Below are 12699 nucleotides of genomic sequence, written 5' to 3'. Positions count from 1 at the left end.
GCCCCGCCCACAGGGACAGTTTGGCTCCTCCCACTTGTCCTTTATTGCTTTTGCTGAGGCTTTACTTACCCTTTAAAAGGTCTCTTCCCCTCACCCACCATGGCCTTATTGGTACAACAATTACCCCAGGGGCATTTATAGTAATATTGCGCACTAAATCGATGAGACGTTGCTATAGCGACTAGCGAGAGGGAATTACACAACCAGTTACTCAACATCACATGACCATGAAACACCGCCCACTTTTATTTGTGAGTAAACCATAGAGATCGCGGATCCGGGCTAGAGCGCCCCATCCCCCCATAGAGCTGAGAGAAAAGGAAAACGGACGCTCTAGCCCCGAGCTCCCTCTCTCTGAGCGGGAAAGTAACGCCTCTCTATGGTTATAGCCCCGCCGCGCTGCATTGTGGGAGGCTGGCGGAGTTACTGGTGTCAGAGGAAATATGGCGGCGGTCGTGTTCTCCTTGAGACGTAGCGGGCCGGTGTTCCGGTTACCGGGAGTCCTGCAGGTCAGAGCCGGGTCGGGAGTGGGAGCAGTGACCGTGGGGCTGTCTGTCCCGGTGTCATGTCTGTCCATTCAACTGCAGCTTATGCCTCTGCCCAGTATTGGCCCCTAGGGGCCCCAGTTCCCTCTCATGTTGCTGTCAGTGCATAGGGCCCCCCCCAGGTTCTGTGTAGCCTCTGTCAGTGCCCAGTATTGGCCCCTAGGGGCCCCAGTTCCCTCTCATGTTGCTGTCAGTGCATAGGGCCCCCCCCCCAGGTTCTGTGTAGCCTCTGTCAGTGCCCAGTATTGGCCCCCAGGGGCCCCAGTTCCCTCTCATGTTGCTGTCAGTGCATAGGGCCCCCCCCCCAGGTTCTGTGTAGCCTCTGTCAGTGCCCAGTATTGGCCCCTAGGGGCCCCAGTTCCCTCTCATGTTGCTGTCAGTGCATAGGGCCCCCCCAGGTTCTGTGTAGCCTCTGTCAGTGCCCAGTATTGGCCCCTAGGGGCCCCAGTTCCCTCTCATGTTGCTGTCAGTGCATAGGGCCCCCCCCCCAGGTTCTGTGTAGCCTCTGTCAGTGCCCAGTATTGGCCCCCAGGGGCCCCAGTTCCCTCTCATGTTGCTGTCAGTGCATAGGGCCCCCCCCAGGTTCTGTGTAGCCTCTGTCAGTGCCCAGTATTGGCCCCTAGGGGCCCCAGTTCCCTCTCATGTTGCTGTCAGTGCATAGGGCCCCCCCCCCAGGTTCTGTGTAGCCTCTGTCAGTGCCCAGTATTGGCCCCCAGGGGCCCCAGTTCCCTCTCATGTTGCTGTCAGTGCATAGGGCCCCCCCAGGTTCTGTGTAGCCTCTGTCAGTGCCCAGTATTGGCCCCTAGGGGCCCCAGTTCCCTCTCATGTTGCTGTCAGTGCATAGGGCCCCCCCCCCAGGTTCTGTGTAGCCTCTGTCAGTGCCCAGTATTGGCCCCCAGGGGCCCCAGTTCCCTCTCATGTTGCTGTCAGTGCATAGGGCCCCCCCCAGGTTCTGTGTAGCCTCTGTCAGTGCCCAGTATTGGCCCCTAGGGGCCCCAGTTCCCTCTCATGTTGCTGTCAGTGCATAGGGCCCCCCCCAGGTTCTGTGTAGCCTCTGTCAGTGCCCAGTATTGGCCCCCAGGGGCCCCAGTTCCATCTCATGTTGCTGTCAGTGCATAGGGCCCCCCCCCCAGGTTCTGTGTAGCCTCTGTCAGTGCCCAGTATTGGCCCCAGGGGCCCCAGTTCCATCTCATGTTGCTGTCAGTGCATAGGGCCCCCCCCCAGGTTCTGTGTAGCCTCTGTCAGTGCCCAGTATTGGCCCCCAGGGGCCCCAGTTCCCTCTCATGTTGCTGTCAGTGCATAGGGCCCCCCCCAGGTTCTGTGTAGCCTCTGTCAGTGCCCAGTATTGGCCCCTAGGGGCCCCAGTTCCCTCTCATGTTGCTGTCAGTGCATAGGGCCCCCCCCCCAGGTTCTGTGTGGCCTCTGTCAGTGCCCAGTATTGGCCCCTAGGGGCCCCAGTTCCCTCTCATGTTGCTGTCAGTGCATAGGGCCCCCCCCCCAGGTTCTGTGTAGCCTCTGTCAGTGCCCAGTATTGGCCCCTAGGGGCCCCAGTTCCCTCTCATGTTGCTGTCAGTGCATAGGGCCCCCCCCCCAGGTTCTGTGTAGCCTCTGTCAGTGCCCAGTATTGGCCCCCAGGGGCCCCAGTTCCCTCTCATGTTGCTGTCAGTGCATAGGGCCCCCCCCAGGTTCTGTGTAGCCTCTGTCAGTGCCCAGTATTGGCCCCTAGGGGCCCCAGTTCCCTCTCATGTTGCTGTCAGTGCATAGGGCCCCCCCCAGGTTCTGTGTAGCCTCTGTCAGTGCCCAGTATTGGCCCCTAGGGGCCCCAGTTCCATCTCATGTTGCTGTCCCATTGCCCCAGCCCCCAGTCCCTATGTACTCTGATCCTGGGGAAGGGGGTAAAACTGAATGAAACCATGGTAACCAGGGGCAGAAGGGGCTATTGGGGGGGCCCCATGTGGGAAGGTTCGTCTCTTAGAGCTCAATGGGCCAGAAAGGAAGTTCTCCCTGATACTGTAAGTAGCCGCTGGGCCCGGTATGTAACCCAGAGTACCTGTGCTGCTATTGGCTCCTTCAGTAATTAGGCACAGGGTCACATGGTCTCCGGCAGCAAAGGGAGGAGCTCAGTGACCTTGACTGTGGCCCCATCATAGGAGGCCCCCTTCCAATACCAAAAGGTGCCATGTTATTTCTGGGGCCCCCCAGAGCCAGAGCGAGTCCTCAGCCAATCAGTTCTTCTGGCCTGACAGCCCCTAACGGGATGGGGCAAAGGGTGAGTCTTTCAACCCTCCCCCCACCCTGGGGCCCACAGTGCTATTTGGTCACTTTTAGTCCCTCCGGCCAATACCTGTAGTTCAGTGAGTAAGTGCCACTGGGTATTTAGGGCGGGTAATTACCCACAGGAATAAACCATTGCGCTCAGGGGACTTTGCCCTTCCTGGGTGTTATTTTCCTTTACTCCTCGGTGCATTTACTTTCCCACTGACCTTTATTATCAGAGAAATCCCATCATGCACCATTCCCTATTAATATCACTCATTGATAATAATAATCAGTACAATAAAACATGTACTTTCCACCAATAGGAGGCAGGTGCTGCTATAAATCCCCCCGGCCTATAGAGCGCAGCATTTAGCAGACACGGCCCAGACCCAATACTGTTAGTACATCCCGGTGATCCCTAACGAGATCTAAATGACAGAATGGGATCAGAACCAAAATGCAGCCGCCGCCGTGCTGGGAACTGCTCTCTAGTGTGGTTGGTGCTCAGGGGAGGTGTGTAGGCAGCCGTGAGCCAATCAGAGCTCAGCTTTTTGCCCTGCCTGCCCTGATGACTTAGGGCTAAACATTTCATCAGATTATGTGGGTCAGATTTTATGTGATCATGTGACCAACTGCATGAGATTGTGTGGGGTCCTACAGAACCGTGAATGTGATAGGGACCTCAGATTGTAAGCTCACTGGGGCAGGGGCTGATGGGAATGGGATAGGGACCTTAGATTGTAAGCTCACTGGGGCAGGGACTGATGGGAATGTGATAGGAACCTTAGAGTGTAAGCTCACTGGGGCAGGGGCTGATGGGAATGGGATAGGGACCTTAGATTGTAAGCTCACTGGGGCAGGGACTGATGGGAATGTGATAGGAACCTTAGATTGTAAGCTCACTGGGGCAGGGGCTGATGGGAATGTGATAGGGACCTTAGATTGTAAGCTCACTGGGGCAGGGGCTGATGGGAATGGGATAGGGACCTTAGATTGTAAGCTCACTGGGGCAGGGACTGATGGGAATGGGATAGGGACCTTAGATTGTAAGCTCACTGGGGCAGGGGCTGATGGGAATGGGATAGGGACCTTAGATTGTAAGCTCACTGGGGCAGGGACTGATGGGAATGTGATAGGGACCTTAGATTGTAAGCTCACTGGGGCAGGGGCTGATGGGAATGTGATAGGGACCTTAGATTGTAAGCTCACTGGGGCAGGGACTGATGGGAATGGGATAGGGACCTTAGATTGTAAGCTCACTGGGGCAGGGACTGATGGGAATGGGATAGGGACCTTAGATTGTAAGCTCACTGGGGCAGGGACTGATGGGAATGGGATAGGGACCTTAGATTGTAAGCTCACTGGGGCAGGGGCTGATGGGAATGGGATAGGGACCTTAGAGTGTAAGCTCACTGGGGCAGGGACTGATGGGAATGATGCATGATCTGTAGGCCAGTGCTGGGGATTACATACCCATTACTGTAATAACAAAGAGCCTGAATACAGGGGGGGGCTCCTGGGGGTGCAGTTGATGATTAAGTAATAAGCATAGAGGTGGCGCACATCCATAAGAATATGGTTTTGTTTCAGTTCCTTTTCTGCTTCTGAACTTATAGACAACTGCCTATAGGGGCCTCCCCCTGCTGTACAGATAATGGCCTATAGGGGCCTCCCCCTGCTGTACAGATAATGGCCTATAGGGGCCTCCCCCTGCTGTACAGATAATGGCCTATAGGGGCCTCCCCCTGCTGTACAGATAATGGCCTATAGGGGCCTCCCCCTGCTGTACAGATAATGGCCTGTAGGGGCCTCCCCTTGCTGTACAGATAATGGCCTGTAGGGGCCTCCCCTTGCTGTACAGATAATGGCCTGTAGGGGCCTCCCCTTGCTGTACAGATAATGGCCTGTAGGGGCCTCCCCTTGCTGTACAGATAATGGCCTATAGGGGCCTCCCCCTGCTGTACAGATAATGGCCTATAGGGCCTCCCCCTGCTGTACAGATAATGGCCTATAGGGGCCTCCCCCTGCTGTACAGATAATGGCCTATAGGGGCCTCCCCCTGCTGTACAGATAATGGCCTGTAGGGGCCTCCCCTTGCTGTACAGATAATGGCCTGTAGGGGCCTCCCCTTGCTGTACAGATAATGGCCTGTAGGGGCTTCCCCTTGCTGTACAGATAATGGCCTGTAGGGGCCTCCCCTTGCTGTACAGATAATGGCCTGTAGGGGCCTCCCCTTGCTGTACAGATAATGGCCTGTAGGGGCCTCCCCTTGCTGTACAGATAATGGCCTATAGGGGCCTCCCCCTGCTGTACAGATAATGGCCTGTAGGGGCCTCCCCTTGCTGTACAGATAATGGCCTGTAGGGGGTGCCCTATGGCTTATACAGAAAGTCGGATTTTGTAGCCAGTTCAAACTAACCGTCATGTTTTCTTCCAGGTTTGTCGTGGGGCACAGACAGCTGCCGCCGCTGCCCCCGCCTCCCAGGCAGAGGCTCGCATCAAGAAATTTGCCATCTACAGATGGGACCCCGACAAGCCCGGCGACAAGCCCCGTATGCAGACTTATGAGGTCGACTTGAATGAGTGAGTGGGAAGGGGCTTGTACCCCATGTGGGGCAACTGTGCTCCCTAATATCTGTGTATTGGCAACTGATACAGGGAATGGGCTCAGTTATGGGGAAAGGCTGGCCCAGTTGGGATTGGTTACACTGGGGAAGGGGCAGTTAAGGGGGGGTCACTATATATAAATATATAAGGGGGGGCAGTAATGAAATAGAGAAAGTACAGGGAAGAGCGACTAAGCTGATAAAGGGAATGGGCTCAGTTATGGGGAAAGGCTGGCCCAGTTGGGATTGGTTACACTGGGGAAGGGGCAGTTATGGGGGGGTCACTATATATAAATATATAAGGGGGGGCAGTAATGAAATAGAGAAAGTACAGGGAAGAGCGACTAAGCTGATAAAGGGAATGGGCTCAGTTATGGGGAAAGGCTGGCCCAGTTGGGATTGGTTACACTGGGGAAGGGGCAGTTAAGGGGGGGTCACTATATATAAATATATAAGGGGGGGGCAGTAATGAAATAGAGAAAGTACAGGGAAGAGCGACTAAGCTGATAAAGGGAATGGGCTCAGTTATGGGGAAAGGCTGGCCCAGTTGGGATTGGTTACACTGGGGGGGGCAGTTAAGGGGGGGGGTCACTATATATAAGGGGGGGTTAGGGTTGGGATTGGTTGTAGCCACAGATACATACAAGGCAGGGCACACACAGGAGTTGCTTTAGGGGGGCCATTGGGCAGATTTAAGCTGCTGATTCAGTGTATGGGTCCCATCCCAAGCAGTATCTGAAGTGAATGGTACTGACCCGGTTTCCCCCGTAGGTGTGGCTCCATGGTGCTGGACGCGCTGATCAAGATTAAGAATGAGATGGACCCCACCCTGACCTTCCGCAGATCCTGCCGAGAGGGTGAGAGCTTTATATCCCAGTGCTACTGAGGCTCTGGCTCCCTCTTTACCCCACTCGGCTCATTGTCTTTGGTTCTGCCAGGTATATGTGGCTCCTGCGCCATGAACATTAACGGGGGTAACACCCTGGCCTGCACCGTGAGGATAGACACCAACCTGAGCAAAGTCTCCAAAATCTACCCCCTCCCTCACATGTATGTTGTAAAGGATCTTGTGCCTGTAAGTGTTGTGCTTCCTCTTCCTCTCATCCTTGTATATTATTCTCTGCTCCTGGGCTGCTCTCTTTCCCATGGTCAGGCAGAGAATCCAGTGTCCCCCATGTATTATTCCCAGTACTTTCCAACCAGGGCTGCTCTCTTTCCTATGGTCAGGCAGGAACCTCCCCCTGGGTAAGTGAATCCAATCTCCCCCCAGTACTTACCCAGGTACAGAGCTCTGATTCTCTGTACTTCCTGCTCCTGGGCTGCTCTCTTTCCCATGGTCAGGCAGGAACCTCCCCCTGGGTAAGTGAATCCAATCTCCCCCCAGTACTTACCCAGGTACAGAGCTCTGATTCTCTGTACTTCCTGCTCCTGGGCTGCTCTCTTTCCCATGGTCAGGCAGGAACCTCCCCCTGGGTAAGTGAATCCAATCTCTCCCCAGTACTTACCCAGGTACAGAGCTCTGATTCTCTGTACTTCCTGCTCCTGGGCTGCTCTCTTTCCCATGGTCAGACAGGAACCCCCCCCTGGGTAAGTGAATCCAATCTCCCCCCAGTACTTACCCAGGTACAGAGCTCTGATTCTCTGTACTTCCTGCTCCTGGGCTGCTCTCTTTCCCATGGTCAGGCAGGAACCTCCCCCTGGGTAAGTGAATCCAATCTCCCCCAGTACTTACCCAGGTACAGAGCTCTGATTCTCTGTACTTCCTGCTCCTGGGCTGCTCTCTTTCCCATGGTCAGACAGGAACCTCCCCCTGGGTAAGTGAATCCAATCTCCCCCCAGTACTTACCCAGGTACAGAGCTCTGATTCTCTGTACTTCCTGCTCCTGGGCTGCTCTCTTTCCCATGGTCAGACAGGAACCTCCCCCTGGGTAAGTGAATCCAATCTCCCCCCAGTACTTACCCAGGTACAGAGCTCTGATTCTCTGTACTACCTGCCCCTGGGGGAGAGAGACCCCCTACCTACCTGTTCCAGTTGGGGGGACACTCACCACAAACCAATCTTTATTTTTCCGGAAGGATCTGAGTAATTTCTATGCGCAGTACAAGTCCATAGAGCCGTACCTGAAGAAGAAGGACGAGTCGCAGGAGGGCAAGGAGCAGTACCTGCAGTCTATAGAGGACCGGGATAAGCTGGTGAGTGCTTTCACTGGGTATAAATACAGCACTGCAGCCTGGAGGGGCCACGATAGGTTAATATAGGAGAGAGAAGTCATTATGTTCCCAACCATTAACCCTTCTTTCCCTGTGTGCAGGACGGGCTATACGAGTGCATTCTGTGCGCCTGTTGCAGTACCAGCTGCCCCAGTTACTGGTGGAACGCAGATAAATATCTGGGCCCGGCCGTGCTAATGCAGGTAAGTGTCTCTCCGGCCCAGAAACCGCCATCTTGGTATGTTATGGGGAATAAAATACACCCCAATCTTTGTAATGAAGCTGGCTACATTGATTCAGTAGTGAGAAACAGCAGTGCAGAGAATGTAAACACCCAGACTTCCAGTGCAGATCCATGTTACAGCTGCCTAGGGCGCTGTAACCCCCCGCTGCATACAGTAAGGAGATTGCTGTTGGGTTTCAGGCCTATCGGTGGATGATCGACTCCAGAGACGACTACACGGAGGAGCGGCTGGCCAAACTGCAGGACCCCTTCTCCCTGTACCGCTGCCACACCATCATGAACTGCACGCGCACATGCCCCAAGGTAACTGGCATTGTGGGTAATCTGGTCGCATCACATGATAGGCTGCCCGGGGATGCTGGGAATTCTGCTGCAGAGTTGCTGATTTTATTGTTCCCTGTGTGTTTAAGGGGCTGAACCCGGGCAAAGCCATCGCCGAGATAAAGAAGATGATGGCGACGTACAAGGAGAGAGCGGCGTCGGTGTAGCACTGCTGCCTGGCGTGGCCCCCGCTGTGTGATTCTACGCACATCCGTCCTGGCAGCGGCGCCGCAGCTCCCCCAGCACTTTCTCTACTCCGCGTTGTGCCCGCCGGCTGCCAGCGAGGGAATGTGCCCCCTGTGATGTACATTAAATTGTTCATTCTGGTATTTACCCCTCCAAATGCCTCTCTCTCGCTCTTCCTGGGGGGCTGTTACTCTGTAGTCTGAACTGTGCAGTGGGGGCACCCAGGGGCAACTCCCAGGGGCAGAGAGGGAATGGAGAAATGGTTTATGGGGTTCAAGGCAAGATGTTATAGGGTGTGTGTATAGTAAGGCAAGATGTTATAGGGTGTGTGTATAGTAAGGCAAGATGTTATAGGGTGTGTCTATAGTAAGGCAAGAAGGTGTTGGGGAAAGGTCTGTAACTGTGGGATAGTGTGTATAGTAAGGCAAGATGTTATAGGGTGCGTGTATAGTAAGGCAAGAACATTCTGGGGAAATGGTCTGTAACTGGGATAGTGTGTATAGTAAGGCTAGATATTATGTGTGTATAGTAAGGCAAGAAGCTGCTGGGGAAATGGCCTGTAACTATGGGATGGTATGTATAGTGAGGCTAGAGGGTGTGTGTATAGTAAGGCTAGAGGCTAGAGGGTGTGTGTGTATAGTAAGGCTAGAGGGTGTGTGTGTATAGTAAGGCTAGAGGCTAGAGGGTGTGTGTGTATAGTAAGGCTAGAGGCTAGAGGGTGTGTGTGTATAGTAAGGCTAGAGGGTGTGTGTGTATAGTAAGGCTAGAGGCTAGAGGGTGTGTGTGTATAGTAAGGCTAGAGGCTAGAGGGTGTGTGTGTATAGTAAGGCTAGAGGCTATAGGGTGTGTGTATAGTAAGGCTAGAGGCTAGAGGGTGTGTGTATAGTAAGGCTAGAGGCTATAGGGTGTGTGTATAGTAAGGCTAGAGGGTGTGTGTATAGTAAGGCTATAGGGTGTGTGTATAGTAAGGCTAGAGGCTAGAGGGTGTGTGTATAGTAAGGCTAGAGGGTGTGTGTATAGTAAGGCTAGAGGGTGTGTGTATAGTAAGGCTAGAGGGTGTGTGTATAGTAAGGCTAGAGGGTGTGTGTATAGTAAGGCTAGAGGCTATAGGGTGTGTGTATAGTAAGGCTAGAGGCTAGAGGGTGTGTGTATAGTAAGGCTAGAGGGTGTGTGTATAGTAAGGCTAGAGGGTGTGTGTATAGTAAGGCTAGAGGCTAGAGGGTGTGTGTATAGTAAGGCTAGAGGCTAGAGGTGTGTGTATAGTAGGCTAGGTGTGTTATAGTAAGGCTAGAGGCTATAGGGTGTGTGTATAGTAAGGCTAGAGGCTAGAGGGTGTGTGTATAGTAAGGCTAGAGGGTGTGTGTGTATAGTAAGGCTAGAGGCTATAGGGTGTGTGTATAGTAAGGCTAGAGGCTAGAGGGTGTGTGTATAGTAAGGCTAGAGGGTGTGTGTATAGTAAGGCTAGAGGCTATAGGGTGTGTGTATAGTAAGGCTAGAGGCTAGAGGGTGTGTGTATAGTAAGGCTAGAGGGTGTGTGTATAGTAAGGCTAGAGGGTGTGTGTATAGTAAGGCTAGAGGGTGTGTGTGTATAGTAAGGCTAGAGGCTATAGGGTGTGTGTATAGTAAGGCTAGAGGCTAGAGGGTGTGTGTATAGTAAGGCTAGAGGGTGTGTGTATAGTAAGGCTAGAGGGTGTGTGTGTATAGTAAGGCTAGAGGCTAGAGGGTGTGTGTATAGTAAGGCTAGAGGCTAGAGGGTGTGTGTATAGTAAGGCTAGAGGCTATAGGGTGTGTGTATAGTAAGGCTAGAGGCTAGAGGGTGTGTGTATAGTAAGGCTAGAGGCTATAGGGTGTGTGTATAGTAAGGCTAGAGGGTGTGTGTATAGTAAGGCTATAGGGTGTGTGTATAGTAAGGCTAGAGGCTAGAGGGTGTGTGTATAGTAAGGCTAGAGGGTGTGTGTATAGTAAGGCTAGAGGGTGTGTGTATAGTAAGGCTAGAGGGTGTGTGTATAGTAAGGCTAGAGGGTGTGTGTGTATAGTAAGGCTAGAGGCTAGAGGGTGTGTGTATAGTAAGGCTAGAGGCTAGAGGGTGTGTGTATAGTAAGGCTAGAGGCTAGAGGGTGTGTGTATAGTAAGGCTAGAGGGTGTGTGTATAGTAAGGCTAGAGGGTGTGTGTATAGTAAGGCTAGAGGGTGTGTGTGTATAGTAAGGCTAGAGGCTATAGGGTGTGTGTATAGTAAGGCTAGAGGCTAGAGGGTGTGTGTATAGTAAGGCTAGAGGGTGTGTGTGTATAGTAAGGCTAGAGGCTATAGGGTGTGTGTATAGTAAGGCTAGAGGCTAGAGGGTGTGTGTATAGTAAGGCTAGAGGGTGTGTGTATAGTAAGGCTAGAGGGTGTGTGTGTATAGTAAGGCTAGAGGCTATAGGGTGTGTGTATAGTAAGGCTAGAGGCTAGAGGGTGTGTGTATAGTAAGGCTAGAGGGTGTGTGTATAGTAAGGCTAGAGGCTATAGGGTGTGTGTATAGTAAGGCTAGAGGGTGTGTGTATAGTAAGGCTAGAGGGTGTGTGTGTATAGTAAGGCTAGAGGCTATAGGGTGTGTGTATAGTAAGGCTATAGGGTGTGTGTATAGTAAGGCTAGAGGCTATAGGGTGTGTGTATAGTAAGGCTATAGGGTGTGTGTATAGTAAGGCTAGAGGCTATAGGGTGTGTGTATAGTAAGGCTATAGGGTGTGTGTATAGTAAGGCTAGAGGCTATAGGGTGTGTGTATAGTAAGGCTAGAGGCTAGAGGGTGTGTGTATAGTAAGGCTAGAGGCTATAGGGTGTGTGTATAGTAAGGCTAGAGGCTAGAGGGTGTGTGTATAGTAAGGCTAGAGGCTAGAGGGTGTGTGTATAGTGAGGCTAGAGGGTGTGTGTATAGTAGTGTGACATTGAGCTGGGAGTGTATCTGTGGGATAACGTGAGTCAGTCACAGAGACTCCCAGTACCCTTAGGGTATCAGAATGAAGTGCCCGTAGGCTGCAGGGAGTCGGGCAGGGCTGGGACACACGGGGTTACACGTCTGAGCCAGGTGCTGAGCATTTGCACTTCCTGTGCGACCTGCTCGGCTGCTTGTGCCCCTTTCCTGCTGATGGAATCTCCTTCCAGCTGATAAGGAAGTGCCTGGAGTCAGAGATTCCTTCTGCCCCTCCCACTCGCCTACCAAGGCATTCTCCTTACTGTATGTCAGACTGTGCCTGGGGATAATGGGGAGATAGCTGTAATAATGAACAGGGCCCCTGTGATGGATCTGGGCCAATGAATGAAATGGGCGGAGCCTGTTTATTTTCCCATGATCCAATATCTGCCCCCATGTCGCTGGCACAGGGCCTGGCAGTGCCAGGGTGCAGAACACTCGGGCCCCAGGAGTGGCACTTACACTCACAGAGCAAACACTCCAGGCTGGAGTAGGGCCGGGCCCTGTGTCAGTAAATATCCTTACACTGCACTTGGGCTGAAGGGCCCCATCCCTGCCCCTCCTGCCCCCACCCACAGTTATAATGGGGGCCTCTCTGTGCTGCCTATGGGTGGGGCAGGAAGGAGCCCTGCCCCAGGTCTAAATAATAATAAAGGACAGTGCCTTCACCCTCTGAGAATGGAAGCTCTGTGGGCGGGGCCTCTCCTGCTACATCCAGCCAATGTAAGAAGGGGGGGCCCTCCGGCTGTTTACTGGAGAGTGAGAGAGACAAGAAAGCAACAAAACCACTGATCGTTACAAATCTGCCCCTGTCAGGTGTGAGAGGAAGTGGGGGGAGGGGTATTTATTAAAAGAAATGGGCGCCGCCCCTCAGGGCAGGGTCTGTACCTTCTGCAAAGCCGAGAGGCAGAGAAAGGGTTAATGGCTGCCCTTTGCCCTGGGCCCTGGTTGTACAAAGGTTCAACTCCCGGCACAGATACCGAACTGGATCATCGTTATTGGCACAGACATGCTCTGTAATCACCTGAGCCGCTGAGGCTGCTGGGAAACAGAGGCGGGGGTTTGTTTACTCTGAGGTTAACCAGCTACTGGGAGAGCGCTGGGCCTTCCCTAGGGAGGGACTACAACTCCCAGCATCCTTCAGAATCCATGAATCCAAACACACGTCCCCTGAATACATCCAGTTGTTTAGTACTACAACTCCCAGCAGCCCCTGAAAGAAAGATACAGAGCTGTGGAGGGTGTTAGTGGGACAACTATTCTACCTAAATACCCACCCTCCTATTAGCACAGGGCCACCATGGGGCCCAATTATCAGCCTATTGGCCCCCCATATAAAAAAAAGCCCCTTGCATGCCCTGGCCACTCCCCATTATC

General features: G+C 53.1%; 1 protein-coding gene and 1 long non-coding RNA gene across 3 annotated transcripts; both read left to right on the top strand.

Moving 5' to 3' along the window:
• Positions 1-362: 362 nt before the first annotated feature.
• Positions 363-8529, top strand: sdhb (succinate dehydrogenase complex subunit B, iron sulfur (Ip)). Of its 2 annotated transcripts, NM_001126528.1 has the most exon segments (9): positions 363-442; positions 444-509; positions 5242-5387; positions 6182-6267; positions 6349-6485; positions 7487-7603; positions 7723-7824; positions 8046-8168; positions 8276-8529. In NM_001126528.1, coding segments are annotated over 8 exon segments (855 nt in total). In that variant the 5' UTR covers positions 363-442; the 3' UTR covers positions 8354-8529.
• A 1023-nt stretch (positions 8530-9552) lies between these two features.
• LOC116412474 lies at positions 9553-11490 on the top strand. Its single transcript, XR_004223721.1, has 2 exons — positions 9553-9623; positions 11274-11490. It is a non-coding gene; the product is annotated as an uncharacterized LOC116412474 (long non-coding RNA).
• Positions 11491-12699: the final 1209 nt, after the last annotated feature.

The sequence above is a fragment of the Xenopus tropicalis genome, chromosome 7, assembly GCF_000004195.4.
Source record: "Xenopus tropicalis strain Nigerian chromosome 7, UCB_Xtro_10.0, whole genome shotgun sequence".
NCBI lineage: Eukaryota > Metazoa > Chordata > Amphibia > Anura > Pipidae > Xenopus > Xenopus tropicalis.
Note: the sequence above shows the minus strand (reverse complement) of the source record. Positions and strands in the feature narration are given on the sequence as shown.